Source organism: Talpa occidentalis, unplaced genomic scaffold, assembly GCF_014898055.3.
Source record: "Talpa occidentalis isolate TD23 unplaced genomic scaffold, MPIMG_talOcc4v2.1 talOcc4.15, whole genome shotgun sequence".
Lineage (NCBI taxonomy): Eukaryota > Metazoa > Chordata > Mammalia > Eulipotyphla > Talpidae > Talpa > Talpa occidentalis.
In genome coordinates, this window is record NW_023601543.1 from 53,676,021 (window position 1) to 53,697,651 (window position 21,631).

The 21,631-nt window shown below is 48.1% G+C and overlaps 1 protein-coding gene across 1 annotated transcript in view; it reads left to right on the forward strand.

Moving 5' to 3' along the window:
- Positions 1–3,394: 3,394 nt before the first annotated feature.
- FGD1 (FYVE, RhoGEF and PH domain containing 1) overlaps positions 3,395–21,631 on the forward strand; it is a 41,255-nt gene continuing 23,018 nt past the window's right edge. Inside the window, 3 exon segments of the mRNA XM_037512347.2 lie at positions 3,395–3,415; positions 3,417–3,702; positions 21,421–21,594. Coding sequence (XP_037368244.1) covers positions 3,395–3,415; positions 3,417–3,702; positions 21,421–21,594 — 481 coding nt within the window.

Sequence of the window (21,631 nt, forward strand, 5' to 3'; positions counted from 1 at the left end):
TTCCACCCCATATCCCACCCATCTTGCCCTCAGTTCATGTGCTCCAGCAACACTGGCCTTCCTGTGGTTCCTACATGTACCATGTCCCTTTTTCCCCAGGACTTCCCACTTGCTGTCTTCTGCGTGAAACATTTTCGCCTTCACTCATCATCTGCTAACTCCCATTCCTTCAAGTCTCAGTTGAAATATCAGGCCTTGTTTAACTTCCCAGGCTAAATTGCCCCCACCCTGTTATTCTCTTATCACCCTGTTAGAGCCTTTTATAACTTTATCACAATTTGTGATTGTGTGTTTATGTGTAATTATGTTTATTTACTTCACATTCTCTCCAGGACCAGAGGGTAAATTCTGAGATCCCTGAGAGTCTTGTTCATGTCTATTTTATATACTACTGCATAACCAGTGCCTCACCTGGTACCTGGTCCATAGTGTGTGTACACAAGACACTCATCAAATGAGCTGAGATCTAAAGAACAAATGAAGTGGAACTGGGGAGATGTGGAGTTTCCCGCAGAAGCAACAACATATGCAAAGCCTCAGAAGCTAGAGACACTAAGGAATAGTCTATGAAGTTCAGCTTTTACTTAGGTGTGGAGTCTAGAAAGGCTGGCAGGAGTCAGATCATGAAGACTTGGTTAATCATCACTGTTGGGGATGGTAGGTTTCTTTTCGAGCCAATGGGGACTCATTGTTCTAAACATGACAGTGATATAATGTTCTAAACATGACAGTGATATAATTTGATATACCTTTACACAAGATCACACTGTCTATAGCATAGAGAATAGATTTCAGAGAACAGGACTGAAATTGGGAAGCTGTGACAGTATTGCAGTTTAAAATGATGCTGGCCTAGACTAAGATAGTGGCCGTGGAAATGAGACTACATAATTAAATTTGGGAGATATTCAGGAGGTTAAAAAAAGATGGGACTTGGTGATTGCATAGGGGTGGAGGAGAGAGAAGAGTTGGTGTAGCTCAGGTTTATGCTTTGACTGGGGTTATTCACTTAGGTAAAGTACAAAGGCCAAACCGGTTAGGAGGATGATGCCTCGAGTTGTGGTCCTCTGGAGTATTCAGTTAAAGCTGTTTAATTACTAGTGGAATGCAGTGTCAGAAATATCTGGACTTGGGGTATCAATTTGTGAGTCATCAGCAAAGAGATGATAATTGACCCCATGGGAGTGAATGTAATAATGGAAGAAAGAGAACAGGGAAGCCAGGAGAGCTGCAAAGAATACCCACATGTAAGGATTGGATTGGCCAAAGAAGAACCTGGACAAGTAGAAAGGAATTACCAAGGAAGTAGTAGAAAAATCAGAGTGCAGTGTCATGGAAGTGGTTTAAGGTGGCTCACTAGTGACAAATGCTACTAAGAAATCCAGTGGAACAATTTCTGAAAAGATTTTATTGGATTTGGTGCTTTGGAAGACCTTGATGAAAGCAGTATCAGGCAATTTGTGGAGGCGGTGGGAGTGGGAAAATTAAGGCAGTTAAGTGTAGGCAATTCTTGAGATGTTTATAGAATGGAGAAATAAGGGAGATGGTCTGAGAGGGAGAATTTTTGGTAATTGTTTGTTTTTAAAGATTTATTTATGTTTACAAGAACTGGGGTACAGCCCAGAAGTGCGGGGGTGGGAGTGAGAGGATTTACCAGAGACAGAGTGGGGAACAGAACAGGCAGACTGACTGAAATACACTACTGAGGGGAGCAGCAGGCAAGACAGGAGAGGTCTGTTGCATCATGTGGGTAGGTCCCTGGCCAGGGATTAAACTTGTGCTGCAGAGGCTATGGATAGCTTTACAGTGCTTTGCTTAACCCCTTACACTGCCAGGGAGGCCCCTGTTTATTTGTTTTTAGATGAAAGAGACCTGAGTATGTTTAGTTTGATAGGAAGAAGAAAGGATTTCTGTTTTTTGATGCCTTGTCGGTGAAGAGGTGGGAGTTACTTGGAGAAGTTGGAAGTTTGAGAAGCATGAAGGTTGGAAATGGCTGCTGTGGAGAATGGGGGAGAGAGAACTTTGTAGGGATGCACAGTAGAGTTGTGGGTCAGCAGTGAAGTCTGGTAGAAGCTGGAACGATAAGTTTGGAGTGGTACAAATGTTAAGTTGGATAGGTCTCTTTAGTAGTGTTTAGCAGCCTGGGAGCAGGCCTGCAATAGGTGGACAGTGGGATTATTGAAGGTTGGGATGTTGTCAGGCAGATGCACCAGTGGCAAGAGAGCGGCAAAGGAAAGGACCATGAGGTCTGGTCTGAGCAAAGTGAAGAGCATCAAAGATAAGTCCTCCATGAGCCAAGTCCTAGGGAAACTGGAGCTTGTGGAAAGGCTTCTGGAAAAGAGATTGAAGGCAGAGCAAAGTGGGGGGGCGGGGAGACCTGATACAGGACAGAAAGGCAGATTTGGGGGGAGCCCGGAGACACGTGTGTGGGGGACCAGGGAGGGATGGGGAAGGCAGGCTTGAGGGGAGGATTTTTAAGCAGCAGAAAGGAGGGCTATAGCTGCAAAAAGTGAGGCGGGCCCGGGTGAGGGGGTGTGGCCAGGCGTAAATCCAGCCGAGGGGGCGGGGCCGGGTAGCTGGGTCCCAGCGCCGCTGTGGCAGCGGCTGCCTCAGCTAGGGCTCCTACCTCCCCACCCCCCTTCCTGGGGCTCCTTCCCGCCCGCCGCTGCCGAGACCCAGGCTGAGACTGGGAATGGGAAGAACGGTGGAGCCCAGTCCAGGCTGTTCCCCTGCCCCCGCGGCTGGAGCAACGTCCGGAGCGATTGGTTGAGTGCGCGCCCCGCAGTCCGAGCGCGCGGCGCAAACGCACGCCCCCGCCACCACGGTCCTTTCCTCCCTTCTCTCCCCTCCCATCCTCTCCCTCCGCCCCCCACCCCCACCCCCGGCCTCCACTGCGGCGGGAGGAAGAACCCTTTCCGACCAGCCAGGAGAGCCCAGATCGATTCCCATTTGGGGAAAAAAGGAGACCGCCCCACCCCCCCACTCCGTACTGACCGACTGCTGGCCCCAGGGCTGCAAACATTCTCGCCGCCGACCGGAGAGATCGCACGGAGCGCAGCCCCTTGACCCTCACCCAGCCGCTGCCGCGTAAACAGCGCTCCCCAGCGGGCCCCCGGCCTCGCCGAACCCACTCCCCGCGCGGTGCCCAGGCCGGCAATGCCTGGCACGGCAGCGGCGGTGGCCGCGGCTGCTGCTGGTACTGCCACCGCTGCCACAACTGCTGGTCCGGACCCGGGCAGGGGTCTCGAAGCTCCGCAGTGGGGCTGACTCCGCAGCCCCGCCCCCCGAGCCTGAGGCCGTTGCTCCGCCGGGCGCCGGGCCTCCTCCGCCGGCGCCTCCGCCCCTGGAGCTGGAGCCAAGCGGGGAGCCCGGACCCCGCTCCCAGGCCCGGACCATGCAGGGCCACCGCGCGCCTGGGGGGCGTCGGGCCTTCGGAGCCCGAACACACGGCTGCGACCCTCCCTGGCTCTCTTCCACCGGCCTCTGCCGTCTCGGACCCTGGAGCCTCGGAGCCCGGACTGCCGGTGCCGAGGGGCTCAGGCTCGGCTCTCGGCGGGCCCCTGGATTCCCAGTTTGTTGGACCCTCGGACGCCAGTGCTGGCGCTGCTCCAGGCCCCCGGGTCTTGCCCTGCGGCCCCAGTCCACAGCACCACCGGGCCCTGCGCTTCTCCTACCACCTGGAGGGCTCGCAGCCCCGGCTTGGTGAGTGATCGAGAGAGAGCACGCGAGCCCGGGCCAAGGGCCTGGGCCTGGGAGCAGATTCTTGTTCTCTGACCCTCTAAACCTCATCTCGGGGCCAGGCCGCTCACCCAGGCCCTCAGGTCTGCTCAACCCCCACCTCCTTCCCTAGTTCTTCATTCAGTTTTCTGTCCACTTCTTTTAACCTCTGTCCCTCTATCCTCTGTGTGTCCCCTGTACTCCTTCTGACCCCCCTTCTCTTCTGTCTGCTGAGACTAATGGGAGACGGAGCACGCCATGAAAAGGGGCAGAATTGTAGGGGGTTTGGTTGGGGGAACAGAAGAAAAGGAGTCTCCTACTTGCCAAAGTGCCTATATTGTGCCAGACACTAGGGTGGTTGCTTTTCTTGGGTCATTTTATCTTCAGGAGTCTCCTGTGAAGTAGGTATCATCAGCCCCATTTTGTGAGGTAGGAAACTGAGGCTCAGACAAGTAACTTCTCCAAGGTCACACAGCTAGTGTGGAGCCAGGATTCAAAACCAGATCTATTTGAGTCCAAAGTCTGTGGTCTTTCTGTTTTCCCAAACTGAGGTTGGAGACCATGAAAGTAATGCCAAGCCTTCTGTTTATGTGATTTTCTCCTGTGCTGTTCAACAGCTCTGGAGTAAGGGGGTGGGGGAGAAGGATGGTAGATTGATCCAAGGTTGGGGTTTTGCCAGATATGTGTGGTGGGAGGACAAGGGAAGGAGGGAATAAAAGGTGATGAGAGAGGAACATGAAGAAGTTGGCCTTGGGGGTCTGACTGGTAGGTAGGGAGACAGAAGAAAGGTCAGGAGATGGGGGGAGAATTCATTTGAAGCAGAGCTGGAGAGTTCAGGACTGCAAGGTTGTGAGGAGAAATCAGATGCTTGAACTTGAATTTGCAGAGGTGGAGCACCTCTAAATCAGGTTGGGGCCACAGACCTCTGCCTGGAGAGACCTTTGTGCTGTACAAATCTTAGTGAGGAATCTAACAGAGCCTTCCTCATCTGGGGACATCTCCATGGGGACTTGAGTCCAGGAGCCACAAGGAAGAGCAGTGTACATTAGCTCTTGCCTTCCAGTGGGTAATACTTAAGGAGCTATTGAAACTCTGCAGACCCGCAGGGCTCACATCCCAGGCTCCACAGGTCTTTGGAACTATGGCCCAACACCAACTATCAGTATCCACACATATATCAAAGGCAAGTTTGCCCCTTGCTGCTGCTGTGACCTTGGGTTAGTCATGGAAACTAAGTATTTTCAAGGGTGCTGTTCCCTCTCTGTGGGCTACAGCTATCCAGCTGACAACAGGCCTTTAATATCCTGCCCTCCGTGTTGCTCCTGCTGCCTTTCCAAACTCCCATTGGCAGACAGTATGGAGCAAGCTACTCACCCACTTTACTGTAGTGTCTTCTCTCCAGTTCCAAAACATGCCACAAGCACTTCCACCTCAGGGCCTTTGCTTTTGCTTCTCCCTCCACCTGGCAGCTCTTCCTGCTCTCTATCCTATTTGTTTCTCATCTTTCAAGTCTCAGCGCAGATATCCCCTCCTCCAAGAGACCTCTCTGACCACTTTCCATAGGGCTGCTTTAGAGTCCCAATTATAGTTGTCAGTGCGCTTCCATCCTAGCACTTAGTACAGTCTGCAGTATCTTATTGTATGTGTCTCTTTGTTTACTGCCTACCTTCCTCCAGTGGAATGTGAACTCTGTGAGGGCAAAGGGATTGTATCTGTTTTGCTCACTGTTGTATCCCCAATGACTAGCGTCATGTGTGGCCCACAGTAGGTGCTCAATAAATCCTTATTGAACAAACACCTGGACAGATACTAAGGGAGCACATAGTAGGCCCTCAGTAACTATTATTTAAAGTAAGGACAGCTGAATACCCCTGCCCTCCAAATATTCTTTGTCTAGGAAACAGCAGCTGGGTAGCATTTAGACCCCTGGTCTCTGACCTCTGATTGATGACAATTCTTAGTTGCTGTTCCACTCCACCAATACTTGCAAATTACAAATCACAATACCCTTTTTGAACCTCACTCCTCCTCCCCAAAAAGTTGTTAGGATCCTTTCTCCATTGAGGTTCATTCCTCTGTAATAGGTGTGTCTTTTTTATTTTTCCAAGATGAGAATTAGGAATAAGAAGAGTGTTAGGGAAGTACCTGGCCTCCCATCCAGCCACTCCTAACTGACTCACTGTGTGACCTTGGGTTAGTGACTTCCTTTCTCTGAGCCTCAATTTCCTCATCTAGGGATACTGGTTGCAAATCTTACAGATTTTTTTTTTAAGATTTATTTATTTATACATACAAGAGCTGGGGTACAGGCCTGCGATGCGGGGGGTGAGAGGATTCACCAGAGACAGAGTGGGGAACAGAACAGGCTGTGGATTGCTTCATAGTACGGTGTTTAACCCCTTGCACCACCACAGAGGCCCAGATTTTTTTTAATAGTAAGAGAAAACCTTCTGAAGAGAAAGTGGAGGACTTACTCAGGTTCTGGCAAGGTGGTGCTGGGCCATGTGATTCACAGCAGCATGGGAAGTGAGAGGCCTGTCTCCCCCACTGCCCAGCCAGCCCAAGGGTAGGCAGGAGTGACTTGTTTGTCTCTCCACAGGACTTGCCTATAATTGACTCAAAAGGGCAGAGTTGGTGGTTGTAGGGGGTGTGTGTGTGTGCGACCGTGTGCACTGTGTTGTGCTTGCCCATGTGCCCCAGCATAAAAGAGAGACCTTTGCTTCAATAAAGGTTTGAAACATTGTAATCCACATGTTAAGATTTTGTGTGCTTGCCAGCTTTCTTCTTCAGACCACTTGAGGCCTTATTGAATCACTATCCTTATGACCCAGTGACCCATGATGGGAGATCTTTTTAAAAGAATTATATCTTATGCATGTAAAGGATCTTCAGGTGCTTCAGAGTGCTTTCTCTTTTAGTTGCCCTATCTGGTAGAGGGAGGTGCATTTTTTTTTTAAAGATTTATTTATTTATGCATACAAGAGCTGGGGTGCAGGCCAGAGGTTTGGGGGTGAGAGGATTCACCAGAGACAGAATGGGGTACAGAACAGGCAGATTGACTAAAATACACTGCTGAAGGGAGCAGCAGGCGAGTCAGGAGAGGTCTGCTGCGCCATGTGGGTAGCTCCCTGGCCAGAGATTGAACTCATGCTGCAGTGGCTGTGGATACCTTCATAGGTTGTGTCTTAACCCCTTGTGCCACCAGGGAGGCCCAGGAACATTTGTTTTTATGCTCATTTCCTAGGTGGATAAAACCTAAGGCCTCCTTGGGTCACTGAGATAACACAGCAAAATGCCAGAAAAGGCTTTGAGAAAGTCAGAAAGAAGTTGTAGGTATAGGTTTGCTCACAGAGATTTGGGGAGAACCTATAGGGTCAAAGCCTAGAATATCCTTCCAGATGCTTGGTAGCTTGGGACCTGACCTAGCTCAATCAAGAGTTACACCTGATGTTAGAATCTTTTTGTGGGTAGTAGAAGGACTGAGTCAATCAAGGAGGTAGCAAGAGGAGTTGACTTCTTCTGATTTGGAGCTTGGGGTATCTTCTGAGACCCTAAGAGTTAGAATTGGAGCTGGAAAGGTCCCTAGACATCATCTGGTTCTGGGTTGCCCAAACTGGGTAAATAGTAGAATCCATGTTGACTTTGAAAAAATAAATGCATTTGACTCCACTTCAGAGCTCCAGAATCTTGGCATTAGAACGTTCTAACTAGGAATCTATTTTCTAAGCTCCCCAGGGATTCTAACAGCAGCCTAGAGTGAGAACCACTGGTCAAGCCCATTTTCCAGTTGGGGCAGTAGAGGCAGTTTAACCATGGTCCTACAGTGAATCAGCATCATTAGGGCCAGGAGAATGCAGCAAGATCCCCTGTGAGGCCTCTCCCCAAAGCCCTCTGTGGGCATCCCTTCCTTACTCCCAACCTCAAAGGGAGGTGTGGGCTCTAAACTAAAAGGAGTGAACCAACCCCTCACCCATATACATACAAATACTGGCTGCCTTGGTTTAACCTCCACGCCCAATACTCATGAATGACTGCCATTTGGCATTTCAAGTAGGAGGCAGTTGCAGTTCTAGGACTCTAGGCAGAGGAAACCCTGGTATGAGCAGGGAGCCCAAAGGAAGAAGGAAAGGGCTCTAGGTAGGTGTCAGCAAGGTTTGTAGAGCTAGGAGGGACATGGAGGGCATTTGGTGGGAGCAAAAGCACTGGTAAGAGCAAAAGCACTGAGACATGGGACATCCCAGGGACTGGGGCTGATATTGGGAGAAATATAAAGATAAGGCTGGTAAAGGGACTTTATCCTGAGGGTACAGGGGAGCCATTGAAGGGTTTAATAAGCAGAGGAGCAGTGTGCTCTGATGTGGGTGTTTGAGAGATCCTCATAGCTGCATGTGCACAAGATCATAAGCAGAGAGACAGGCAGGTGGGGAGTTGCAGTCATCCCAGCAAGAGGTGACTGGATTGGGTTAGAGAAGTAGCAGGAAGGGTAAGATCTGAGAGATATCTAGGTTCTACTATGGACAGGCCTTGAATGTAGAAGCCAAGAATAGGGAAAATCCCAGGATGAGTCTGGGTTTTCCAAAAGCAACTACAGTGACCTGGTGCATGCTGGTCAGGCCCTCTACATGTAAGAGAAGGAGTAGCTTTGGGGAAAAATGGTGACTTGTGCATGAGATGTGTTGACTTTGAGGGACCTGGGAGGACATCCAGGTGGAGGTGGCTAGCAGACATCTGGACATAGAATTGGAACGTTCAGAAGAGAGATCTGGGCTAGAGATATTAAAGAGTTCTCACCTCTAATGCATACCATGGACCACACAGCAGCCATGGGGACAGCGCATGGTTCTGGTGGCCAGGCCCATCTTTGAAGACACAGACAATAAGGTCAGCAGAGTCATGTTCAGGTGGATCATGCATTACCTGCCCAAATTTTGTCTTAGGAATACCTTTTCAGGGTAGAGGAGAAAACAGTTTTTAACACATTTGCATAAAGCTGAGATCCACTTCTTATATATCCAGGTCAGAGGCTATTGCAAAGAACTGAGGGAGTACTACTGAAAAGCAAATCAAACATTGGTCAATTAAGTTCCTATAGCTCCCTGATGTTTTCCCTGTTTATGGCATCTGAGAGGACACAGAGAAAGAGGTTGCTTACAGAAAGGAGAGGAGGGGGTTCATGACAAGAAGGAGTGGTAGACTCTGCTGGGATGTTTGGAGAGCAGCAGTTTGGATTCCAGGGCAATGTATTGGAAAGGAGTCAGGTGGGGCCTTCCGCACAACCACAACCAAATGTAAAGACCCTGGGTAGAAAAGGATTTTCCCAGACAGGACTAAAAGAATTGAAGTTTCCAAGTTACAGATGGTTGACACACCCATTCCTCAGCCTTTTCAGTGCACCCATCTCTGAAGGGGGGCCCAGTTGTGTTTACCTGCTTCCTCAAACATGAGTGGCAGCTAACTACCTCAGATAGGCACAAATGATAGCTTTCTGGGGACCAGTTAGTTAAATGCCATAGGCAGATGTGGAGCTGGCCAAACACTGGCTGGGTGGAGCTAGGACCTGTCTAGAATGAGGGCAGGCAGTATAGCCTCCCATTGGCCACCCATGTAAAGTACCTTCATCCAAAGAGAGCAGATATCCTTGGAGCAGTGAGCCCAGTCTCTTCTGGCTCCAATACCCAGGTCCTCGGCCCTAGAAAATCACACTTCCAAGAGGTGTTTCAGACACGTACAGGGCTATATACAAGACTACAGCAGGCTAAGGGGCCTCAGCACTCCTGGCTCTGACTTTGATTCACTGTGCCCCCAGGTTGTCCTTCCCTTCATAGGGACTTAGTTTCTCCATTTGTAATATCAAGGACCTGGTCATTGCATTTGTCTGGCTTCCAAGGGTGACAATAAATAACTTGGTAAGCAGATAAGGTAAAGCGAAAGAGGGGGAGCATTTATTTATTTAGAAAATGTTTAATAAGTATCTACATGTGCTTGTCCCTCAGTGAGGTGCTGGATAAGCAGTGGGGCAGGCACAATCCTGGTCTTAATGTAGCTTCTTTCTAGCAGGGAAGACATAACTCCAAGGGTAAATGCTATAGGCACATATGATGAAGGGGCAGACAGGGAAAAAAAGACACTTGAGTTGGGACCTGAAGGATAAATAGGAGCCCAGAGGTAAGGGGGAATGTAAAAGCCATTCTTGCTACCAGAAGGACATGTGCCAAAGCCCTAGGCAGAAGGGAGCACTTTCTAGGAACAAACAAGAGGCCATTGTGGCTGGAGGATGGGGGCAGAGAAGTGGGCCTACTTGTTCCCTGCTCAGGAGTTTACAGTTCAGCCCAAGGCAAGGGGAGCCTTTCATGGGGCTATAGGAATTGAAGGGGACTGTGTTTTCCAAATACTGATTGGGTCTTGAAGAGTGCCTGTAGAGGGCCCTAGCATGGAAGAAAAATCAGTTCAGAGACTGGAGTGCACGTATTGGGGATGGAGTGGGAGGATATGGATGCTATAGCTACTAAGAAGTCAAGTCTGCAAGTATTTGGGGTCTGGCTGGATGTGAGTATTTGGGGTCTGGCTGGAGGGAGAGGGATGAGTCATGGAGAAACTGGGGAACTGATAGAGGTGTTATTGCTGAGATGGAGAAGGCAGAAGGATCTGACTAGAGGCTGAGGTATAGTTATGGTTTAGGATGCACTGAATTAGAGGAGCCTGAAGACTGGGCATCTAGGTGGTAGTATCCAATAAGCATTGGTTGGATCCCGAAGTGGGACCTGAAGGCAGAAAGGTGAGGGGCACAGGTGTGTGATTGAGGCCCAGGAGGGAAGGAAAAGCTCTTTCAGACCTGCTGGAGGCCTTTCATTTAGCTCTCCATGGCACTTCCCTGTGGTTCCTGAAGGGAAGGTATTAGGTCACATAGGGAAGGCACCTGTAGAAAGAGGGGAAGGCAGAATTGGCAGGGCTGGAAGGAGCTGTAACTGGCATAGAAATCCTTCCACCTGGCAGGCCCAGGCAAAGGCCGCCTGTACTGCTGTCTTTTGCCTTCACCTTCCCTGCTCCCACTCCAGCTTCTTCCTTGTTCCCCTAGGCTAGGCCTCCCTGCATAATGCATTCCAGGTGTAGACATGGCCCCTCCCCCACCCACCCCACATAAGGGGAATGAGAAGTTGTGGGTCTCTTTCACTTTGTGTTGTATCTCTTAGGGGCTGGAATCTCCGGGTCTCACTGACTGCTTGTGTCTCCAGAGAATTCCTTCAGGGATCTCTGGGTCCTGTGTCTCTGACAGGGTCAGGCAGCAGTGGGAGTTCCCCCCCCCCCACCCCACCCCAACTCTGCCAGCTTTACGGGACCTTGAGCAAGACACCTCACCAATCTGAGCCTCAATTTTCTCATCTGTAAGATGGGGTTAATGGTCCCACCTCCCAGAGTGGTACAGATTAAATGCCACAAATAATGTCCATAGCACTTGCAGGGCACACTATAGCCATGTTCAACAGTTGGCCCTGACTTGCACTTGTCCCTGCCTCTTTGCCTCTCTGGGCCTGCATCCCTCACACTCTCCATCTCATGCTTCTGACTTGCCCTCCACCCCTTTCTGTCTCTCTCTCTAGCTGTCTTTTCTTCTGAGTCTCTGTAGTTTTCCTGCCTTCTCCCTCCTTGTCTTTGTCCCAGTCTCTGTCTTTTTCCTTCATAATTTCTTCTGTTACCAACCTCCAATTTCCACCAGGCCTGTGGTGGTGGGGAGGGGAGATAGTGGGTGTTGCGGGTCACTGGGGTCCCAGCAAGGGTCAGAGAGACCATCCCTTAGTGGCTTTGTCCTCCCAGGAAGGGAAATCCTAGCCAGCGTGGCAGCCCCAGAACCGGGTAATTACTGCCCCCAGTGCTCCCAGCTGCAGCTCCACTCCCTTCCCTTCTAGTCCTCTGAAGTCCCCAGCCCCTCCCAGGGGTGGAGCTACCACCCTCATCCTTCTTTGGTCTTAGGTCCAAAGACACTGGGAAGAGGTTACCAGGCCCACAGAGCAGTCAAGCAGATGAAGAAGGAATGAGCTGCCTGTACTCCCATGTGGCTGTGATGTGTATGTGCATGGGCACACACACATACACATGCATACATGCCTATATTATTGCTGCCTGGTTGTCTTTTCCCCCATGGGTCTGTCTTGTGTGTATCTCAATGTTCTTGTTTTTGTGTATCTTTATGTATATTTGAGTGTGTGTCTCTTTGGGGCTATATATGTTGTATCTTCCTGTATGCCTAATTGTATGTCCCCTTGGCTCTGTCTAAGCCCTGGGGTATTCTAAATGTTTCAGTGTGTGGCTCTCTGTATATAGATTATGTGTGTGTGTGTGTGTGTGTGTGTGTGTGTTTGTATCTGTATGCCCCCTATGATGGGTCTGTATCTTGATGGTGGTAGTTGATGTGGGAAGGAAGTACCTGCCTGTCTCTTGGTCTTTCCTGATCCTTCCTCCTGTTCTGGAACTTCTTGCAAACCCAGGTCTTTCAATCACACTCTTCAACTCACCACACTAGCATCCACAACTTTGTTGACTTTTCTTCCTTTGCCTGGGGACCATCTCTAGCCCAACTGTATCTAAAATTACACACCCCATCCTAGGTAGCTGAATTCAAAAACTATCTCCTTTGGAAAATCCTGTCCTCTACCCCTTCCAAATGTGATTTCTTTCTCAACAAACATTGATTAAGGATGTGCTCTGTGACTCTGGACAGACTTACTTGGGATCCAGTCCCAGCTCCACCATCTCTAGCTGTGTGTCCATAGGCAAGTTATTTTATTTCTCTGTGCCTTAGTTTCTGTGCCTGAAAAATGGAGCTAATAGTACACAGGGTTAGTAGAGAATGATGTACAAGAAATGCATCATCACATTGCCTGGCCTGAAGTGGGTACTTGACACACAGTTGAATCCCCATACCTTATGTCCTCCACTAAAAAGTGAGCACCTAAGTTCCAGAGAATTCTGGAATTTCTTGCAATCCTTCTCTCTTCTCCAGACATCCTGTACAGGGAAGAACGTGAACTGGACCAGAGAGAACAAAAGGCAGATTCCAGTTTTTAGGGAACTCCTAATAAGCATTGCATGAGCCAGTTCCCTGAGCCTGCTCAGTCCCAGAGGAGACTGGTCCCTTCAAAAGGGTTACTGAGGGGACCTCTAAAGCTGTTACCCAAGGACAGGAGCATTTTAGATAGGGTGGGGAGTAAATACCAGAGGTGGAAGGGCCCTCAGGCCCTTAAGAACTATGTAACTCGGTTTTTGCTAAGTGGTGACCCACACGTTAAACTTGATCCCCAAATTTCATTTGGTCTATGTACTGTTTTTAGAACTAGAGAATTTCACATATAAGTTTGGATTTCTGATTCTCTCAAAATGTTGGAAGATCTGAAAATACAGGGCCTGTTACTGCAAGATGACTATTAATTACATGAAGAAGAGCTGCTATCTTTACTTTTAGTGAGGTATGTGCTCTCTAATTTACCCTACTCATCGTTCTCTATTGCCTTATAGTTTTCCATTTTACAGGGAGGTCCTCACTTTACAAAAATGTCTTTCTCTTTATAGAAAGAGTCACACATTAAAAAAAAAAGCTCGGGCCTCCCCTGGTGGCGCAGTGGTTGAGCTCTGGGCTGCGAAGCTGCCCACAGCCTCTGCAGTGCCAGTTCAATACCTGGCGACCGGCAAGGGTCCCACATGGCGCGACAGACCTCTCCTGCCATGCCCGCTGCTTCCTTCAGCAGCGTATTTCGTCAGTCTGCCTGTTGTTCTGTTCCCTGCTCTGGCTCTGGTGAATTCTCTCACCCTCCTGTGCTTCTGACTGTACCCAGTGCTCTATAAATAAATAAATCTTTAAAAAAATTTAAAAAATAAAAATTAAAAAAAGTTCTTCCATTTTACAGAAGAGTCTGCTGTTTTGACAAAAAGTCCTTCATTTGCAGATAGGTCATCCATTTTATAAAAGGGTTTTTATAGAACTCTCCTCACTTTACAGAATGTCTTCCATTCAGAAGAAAACTCCTCCATTTTGTAGAAACATCTTTCCTTTACGGAAAGGGCCTTCTTTTTATCAAAGAGACTTCCATTTTACGGAAAGTTTCTCCATTTTGTAGGCAGGGACACTTTTTTTTCAATTCTATAAATTTTATTTTCTATTTTTTATGAAATACATGCACTTCTTACAAAAGGTACACTTAGTGAAACATTTTTTTTATTGTGGACTTCAATAGATAAGAAAATGGTGTGTGTGTATTCACATTTTACATGCACACATATATAGGTAGATGGGCAGACCCAGAAATGCAAGAAAAAGCATTTAAGGGAAAAATAATATTGGTAAAGCAAACAATTAACAGCAAAGCTCTATCATGTAGAAATATTAATGTACTAAAGTGTAAAAATTTAGAAAATATAATCTATTTAAATAAATAGAAAACCAGGCAATAACAGGTTGCCTGCATAATGTTTTCAGCCTTAATTAAAGGAATGTTTACATATACATATATATATAAATATGTATAAATATTACAGTTTTATTTACTACTTTTTAAATTTGTATTCGTTTTTATTATGGTGACTTTGGTTTACAACACTATATAATTTAACAGAATAGGTTCATGCCTCTTCAGATATGTGTTACCACATCACACCCACCACCAAGACACCACTGACCCTTTACCATAATCCATTAAGCCTGCTCCACGCTTTCCTTCCCTCTCCTAGTTGTATGTCCCCTTGGTTTATTGGACACTTCCAGGCCTGCTGGAGGCCTTTTGTTTAACACATCTGCCCTCTCTGGCAGCCTCAGTTCTTCAGTCATATTCCTAGCATTTGTTTTGGTTTAGGCTTTTTTTTAATTATTTATTTATGCATACAAGAACTGGGATACAGGCCAGAGGTGCAGGGGGTGAGAGGACTCACCAGAGATAGAGTGGGGAACAGAACAGGTGGATTGACTGAAATACACTGCTGAGGGGAGCAGCGGACAAGACAGGAGAGGTCTGCTGTGCCATGTGGGTCACCTTCCTGGCTGGGAATTGAACTTTGTCATGTTGCAGTAGCTGCAGATAGCTTCATAGTGCTGAGTCTTAACTCCTTGCGCCACCAGGGAGGCCCTGTTTTGATTTAGTTTTGTCTGTTTCTTTATTTTATTTTTATTCTGCATATGGGTGAAATCATCCAATATTTGCTTTTTCCTTCTGACTTATTTTCCTTAGCATAATACAGGAGGGAACATGTTTTTTTAAAGATTTATTTATTTATGCATACAAGAATTGGGGCACAGGATAGAGGTATGGGGAAGAGTGGCTCGAGGATTCACCAGAGACAGAGTGGAAAACATAATAGGCAGATTGACTGAAATACACTGCTGAAGGGAGCAGTGGGTGAGACGAGGTTGGCTGCGCCATGTGGGTAGCTCCTTGGCCAGGGATCAAACTCATGTTGCAGAGGCTGTGGATAACTTCACAGTGCTGTGCTCAACCCCTTGCACCACCAGGAGGCCCAGGGAACATTCTTTTTAAAAAAAGATTTATTTATTTATGTATACAAGAACTGGGGTATAGGCCAGAGATGCAGGGGGTGAGAGGATTCACCAGAGACAGAGTGGGGAGCAGAACGGGCAGCTGTACTGAAATACACTCCTGAGGGGAGCAGCAGGTGAGTCAGGAGAGGTCTGCTGCGCCATGTGGGCAGCTTCCTGGCTGGAGATTGAACTCATGCTGCAGTGGCTGCGGATAACCCCATAGATTGGGTCTTAACCCCTTGTGCCACCAGGCGCAGGGAACATTCTTTAGGAAGCTTCTTACTTGCCGAAATGGCTCCCTGTTTTCAAAAGGTCCTTCACTCTGCAGGAGATGCTTCTATTTTTTTTCTGCACAGTCCTTACATTCAGAATGCCAGTCCACGTTAGGAAGAAACCTTTGAGCTACCCAGACTTCCCTTGTAGCTCCCTCTGCACTTCTCACACTAAACAGAACTTTGTATTTAAACTTTCAAAGATAACATCTGTCAGCCAAGCAGTCTGGCCTCAAAGTTGGAGAAGGGCTATTGGGCTGGACCTCAAATTCAAGGAGCAGGTGAGAAGAGGTGGGGCAGCTATGCCATTATCCCCAGCTTTTTTCCCTCAAGCTGAGTAACTCCCCTTTCCCATGGCGCTGACTTCCCAAAAGGCACTTTCTTGTCTGCCATTCTTTCTTCTCCACTTCTGTTCCCTTTCCTCACCTCACCCCACCCCCAGTAATTCCAGCTTTCTCTGGAGCCTACCTCTTAGCTTAGAGAAGCAGAGATTTCCGGGGTGTAGGGAGAAATGTGCAGTGGGGGTCAGGACCTGAATGCAAAGGTTAGCTTGTACTACATCTCACCAGTTCCTCACAGGCAGGTGCAACAACACATTCTCCCTATGTTGCAGATGGGAAATTGGGGTCCAGAGCTGTGAAGTGACTCCCAGATCACCAGGGAGTTAATGGCCAACTTCACTCTGGAACCTGTAGCCAGAGGATACTGATGGGAGGAGGGCGAGGTGGTGCTGCTGGTCAGGGAGGGGGGAAAGCTTGGAGTTGAAATTCCCAGAAAGATAAAGAAGAAGCAGGGTCTGGTTCCAGTGGAATTGGGCAAACAGAGATATCCTTGTCTTCAAACTCAGCTGGAGGATAGAACTGCCGTGCCACTACACTCAGAAGCATGTGCTCAGAGCATTTGCCAAGTAGGGGCATGCAGCAACCAGAAACAATTTTTGGACTGATTTTGCTATTTCAATAACATTACATTATCATAAGGAAATTAAAAATTATTCTTTTTCTTAACATTTATTTTGCAGCTTGGATGTTATATATTTTGAATTGAATTTGAATCGGGGGATGAGGCACCGTTTTCCTTTCCCTCTCCATACTGTCTCTAGTGGGAATCCTGCCCTGAACTGCAGAGCTATTGTGGAGAGTAGGGCCAAGTTCTGTATCCATCTGTGGCTGGGTTTGCTTGCATTTTTTAGTGTGGCAATAGCTTTGTGTGGGGGTACAGCCTGCTCTCTGCAATTTCTGGGTTTCTGTATCTGCATATGTCATTTTGTGTCTCTCTGAATGTGCAATTCTGTTGGTTTTCTAGTTTAACTCACATTGCTCTGGGGAAGGGGGCACTATGTTCATTCACTTCATTTTCTCATGGACTCCTCAAAAACAGGGAATTGTGCTTATTCAGTTTTCCATACAGGGAAACTGAGACTCAGTTAGATGGAGATCTTTGCCCACGGCTAGTAAATGGAGGTACTAGCATTTAACTGGGGTCTGTGTGACTTCTCAACCAGCTCTTCCTAAGGAAGGTGCCATAACACTTTACCCCATGCAGTTTGGTCAGTATGATCATGCCACCCTTCTTTGGAACAAATTATTAACTGTTTTAAATTATTGTTTTTTTAATAAATAGGACCAGATTCAGGATTACTCCTAAAATAGTGTCACTCTCAAGCACTCAGGTGCCCATTGCAGGTAAATTGGGTGGAGCCCACAGCTTACCTGAGGATTAAACAAATAAGTCTGGTGAGGTGCTGGCTGCCTGGTGCTACCTGAGGCCTGCTTCTGCCTCATTTGCTCAGAGCCACCTTTAACTAAAAAATTACAGTTAGATTTGAATTTAAGATACACAACAAATAATTTTTTAGTACAGCATAATAAATATTAAGCATAAGTATGCATGAAGATTACATATACTAAGAAATTACTCACTGTTTATCTGATATTCACATTTAACTGAGTATCTTTATTTTATCTGGCTACCCTGTCCCTGGCCTCTCCCTCCTCTAAACTTCCCCAGTCTCCACAGGCTGAGCTCCCCTTATTTCCTGAGCCATACTTAGCTTTTCCTGAATGAGTGTCTCTTGTCTTTAAGATTAGGTATTCCCTGAAGACCAGGGTCAAGATTGCCTTTGGACCTGCTGAGGATCTGTGAGGTGCACACCCCCATCCTACCCCCAGGTGTGCTTCCCATTGGTGACAAGAGAAACTCAGGCGACAGTGGTGGTTGTGGCTGTGTACTTTGTGCTGAGCATGTTGCATTGGGACACATGAGCTTCTCTGTGGTCCATGCTAGGTTTTTGAGTACATTTTCACAGTGTTACAAAGCTTGGTGGTATGACTTCTAGGCATGGGGGTCGGGGCAGGGGTTTGTGACCTCTGCTCTAATGGGCACTGGGAACTCTGGTAAACCTAGTCATGGTAGGGCTAGTGCTAGTGGAGGACCTTGTCAAGTATGTAGATATGGGTGTGAATATTGAGTGTATAACAGAATGTTGTGGTTTATCAGCCATATTAGAGAAAACCAATGCACGACCTAGTTGGTAGGGATGGAATAGGGCAGTGGGAAGGTGCTGTAGCTGAGTGGCAGAGGAGTTTCCTGGGAGCGCCCATAGGGCAGCAATAGGATTTTCACATCTCTCAGCAGTCTGCCAGGCTTAGAGCAGGCCTCAGAATTATCTGGAGGACTAAACTAAGCCAAGTGAAACCACAGAGAGAGTTCAGCAAAGTTGTGAGGACCATAAAGTTTGAGAAGTTCCTATTTTCCCATGGGTAGTGGGAGTCAAGGAAGATTCTTATGCAGGTAAGTGACATGTCCTGAGCTAGGAGTTCATCTTGCCACCTGGTGGGAGCAAGACTTGGGGCCAAGGGAACCACTGAGGGAAAATATAGGAGGAGACAGGGAAGTGTTGGCAGAAGGATCTTGAACCTTCTTCCCTCAATGGGACCTTGCCGGGCATTGGCTCCTGAGCCAGCACCCATGTTGTTCATCTCTCTAGTGGCAGGCTTGGGGATGTTGCCCTCACTAGCCACACTGAAGCTCATGACTTGCTAACACAGGACATACCCTACCCCTCCCCCATTCTCCTCTTCTCTAGCTTCCTCTTGAAAAGGGTTAAGAAATGATTTCAGTCTGCCTGAAAGACTTCCATTGACTTGCTGTGTGACCTTGAGCAAGTCACTGCCCTTCTCTCTGTCTTCATCTCATTGGCGTTTGGGCTGACAAATGCTAATAGTTCTGCCCTTCTCACCTGGGAACCCAGGGTGTCCAGAATACTTGAATTTCATTCAGTATCCAATTCTGAAGGGCTACCTGCAAGGAGGCACCAAAAAGGAGAGGCAGGCCCATCTGTGGGCTCCAAGGTGAGGTGGGTGAGGAGGCAGCAGAGGGTGGGCCATAGCAGGGCCATGGAGGGTGGTTTGGTCACTCTATCCCCAGAACAAGCAGCAGTGCAGAGGGGGAGAAGCCTCAGCTAGGATCATGCCCTGTACAGACTTGGTAGGGAGGATTTGCTCAGGGAGAACTGCCTGGCTTTGTGCTGTGGAGACCTTGCCAAATGGGCTCCTCCAGGCCTGAGGAAACAGACTGGGGGCACCTAGGCCCCTAGCACCTATGTGTGTTGCTCTGCATGGTGGCTGTACCTGGCTCTACCTGCTGGATCTCTGACCCTGCCAGCTACACTCTCTGTCTCATTTTCTCTGGTCATATGTCTATCAAACTCTGCCTCCACGTGTGCAGCCTTCCAGGTGATTCATCCTCCTCAACCCCACACCCAGGGGGAGGGCAGGGCGGAATGAGGCCAGGATGTCCTGAGTTGGGCAGGGTAAGCAGCCCAGCTGAGTTGAGAGGAACAGTTCCTCCCTCTCTGCCAAGGCCCTGTCTGCTCAGGTGGGAAAGGAAGTGAGGAGACTATACCCAAAGCAAGGTACAGGGTGGGGGAGGGGGCTCAGCTTGGGGCCTGGACACCATGTTCCCTTAGGGCTGGCAGATGACCATAGCCTGTGGCCTACCTGGCTGAACTGTGGCCTGGGTGGGGTCAGGGACCCTAGGAAGCTTCCAGAACCCTGTGAGTTGGGCTACTCCTTCCCTTTAGGATTGGAAGACCTAAAATTCCCTGTGATTCTGCCTTTGTGACATAATAGGGTGTCTCCACGTGCTTTGTAACTGTGTTTTTACAACAGTGGCTATGTGTAATACCATGACTATTTAGACCAGGAGGCAAGTGTCAGGTGTGCATGTATGTATGCCTGAGCCCATGAGACTCAGGGACACCACAGACTTGTTTCTAATAAGTACGGCACAATAAATTATTCCCTGTGCCTATGATTGTGTTTCTGGGTATGTGGTGGTGTGTGATTTTGTGCTGTTTTTTCATTGTGTGAGGTTGTGTCTGACATGGATAATGACCCTGTGTGGCTATAGTCTTTGAGACCGTGGGAACTGTTTACAGTTGTGTGACCCTACAATGCCACATTATGGTATGTATTATACTCTGTGGCCCTGAAACTGTGAGACACAGTGTAAATGACACTGTGTATCTTTGTGACTCCATGGATCTTGTGTGAGTTTGGAAGTGGGTATTTGGTAGTAAGTGGCTGGGTGATTGTTGTGTGAGGCTGTGTGTGACCAGGCCTACCATTGTGTGGCTGTATTTCTGGGGCTGTGTGTGACCGTGTTTTCCAATGCATGTGATACTGTGAGGATATGTGAGATTGTGACTGTGGGTCTTTGTAACTATGATCAGACTGTTAGGAATGTGATAGCATGTAATTGGATATTTGAATTTGTATGGCCCCACAGTTGTGTGTAACAGTGTAAATAATGTCTCTGTGACTGAGAGGGCCCATTTGTGACTGGTTTCACATAAGACTGTGTGACACAGGTAACAGACCATCTATAGCTATGTGGATATGGCACAGCAAAACCAGTACCATGTGCACTGGGAATTCTGGGAGCACTACCTGCTACTCTCTCTCATCTTCACACCTGCATTCTGGCCTTTCAGCCCATAGATTATTTGCCTGGCTTTACAGCCTGCCATCCAGAGCTTGTTCTCTCCATTCTGGTCCCATCTCCCTCCATGCCAACCCTCCTCCCCAACTTCTCTCTCATCTGAGACCTCTTCATATCTCACTGCCCAGCCAGGCCCACCTGCCCCTGATACTTGCTCCCCAGGATATGACATACCAGAGGTATGCCTCTCTGCCTCCTAGACCAGATCTTCTCTCCCAGGTGTGACCATCAGCTCCCCCAGGACCAAAGACAGACAGTGAGGGAAGTGGACAGTACAAAAAGATTTCCATTTTTTTCAATTCATTGCTTGCTGTTTTAAAGTTGTCCCTCTGACCTGTACTCTGGTACTGGATATGTGTGGGTGTGTGGTGGAGTAGAATTAGAGGAGGGTAGTACAGATTAGTGAAAAGCTGAGATTTTATGAAGCAAGACTTTTGTTCATGAAATATAGTTTCATTACTTTCAAGCATGCTCAGCTGTATAAAATCATAACCAAGGAAGCCCAGATATCCCCAGGACCTTAAGAAGCAGGACGAAGAATGGTTTAGACTGGCATGACTACTAGAGCTATAGAAACAAGAGCTGCAAATGAGCTGCAAATGAGTCCACAAACTGCAGGATGGTCACTCCCACCTGCAACCTGCTTATACTTCCTAATAATAATGTCTACTGACATACAAGGAATCAATGTATTAATCACAAAGAACTATTGCCTATTGATGAAAACAGCCAACCACAGCCTGTGGCTTCCCATCTAAGGGCTGGGGTAGGGGCTTCCCAGAAAAGCAGTGTGGCCAAGAGAGGGCCTCAGGGAAACCCCACACCCCAGATGCCTTCTAAGACATGTGACTCCCAGCCCCTTTTAGGGTAAAGTCAGTAGCCATACCTAGTTTTTCCTTTCTGCAGGACTACACCAGGGAAACCGGATCCTGGTGAAAAGCTTGTCTCTTGACCCTGGTCAGAGCCTTGAGCCTCACCCAGAAGGTCCCCAGCGGCTTCGCTCAGACCCAGGCCCCCCCACTGAAAGCCCCAGCCAACGTCCTTCACCACTGAAGCGGGCACCAGGCCCTAAGCCACAGGGTAAGTGATTCAAAAGAGGGACAGAGAAATGGCCCGG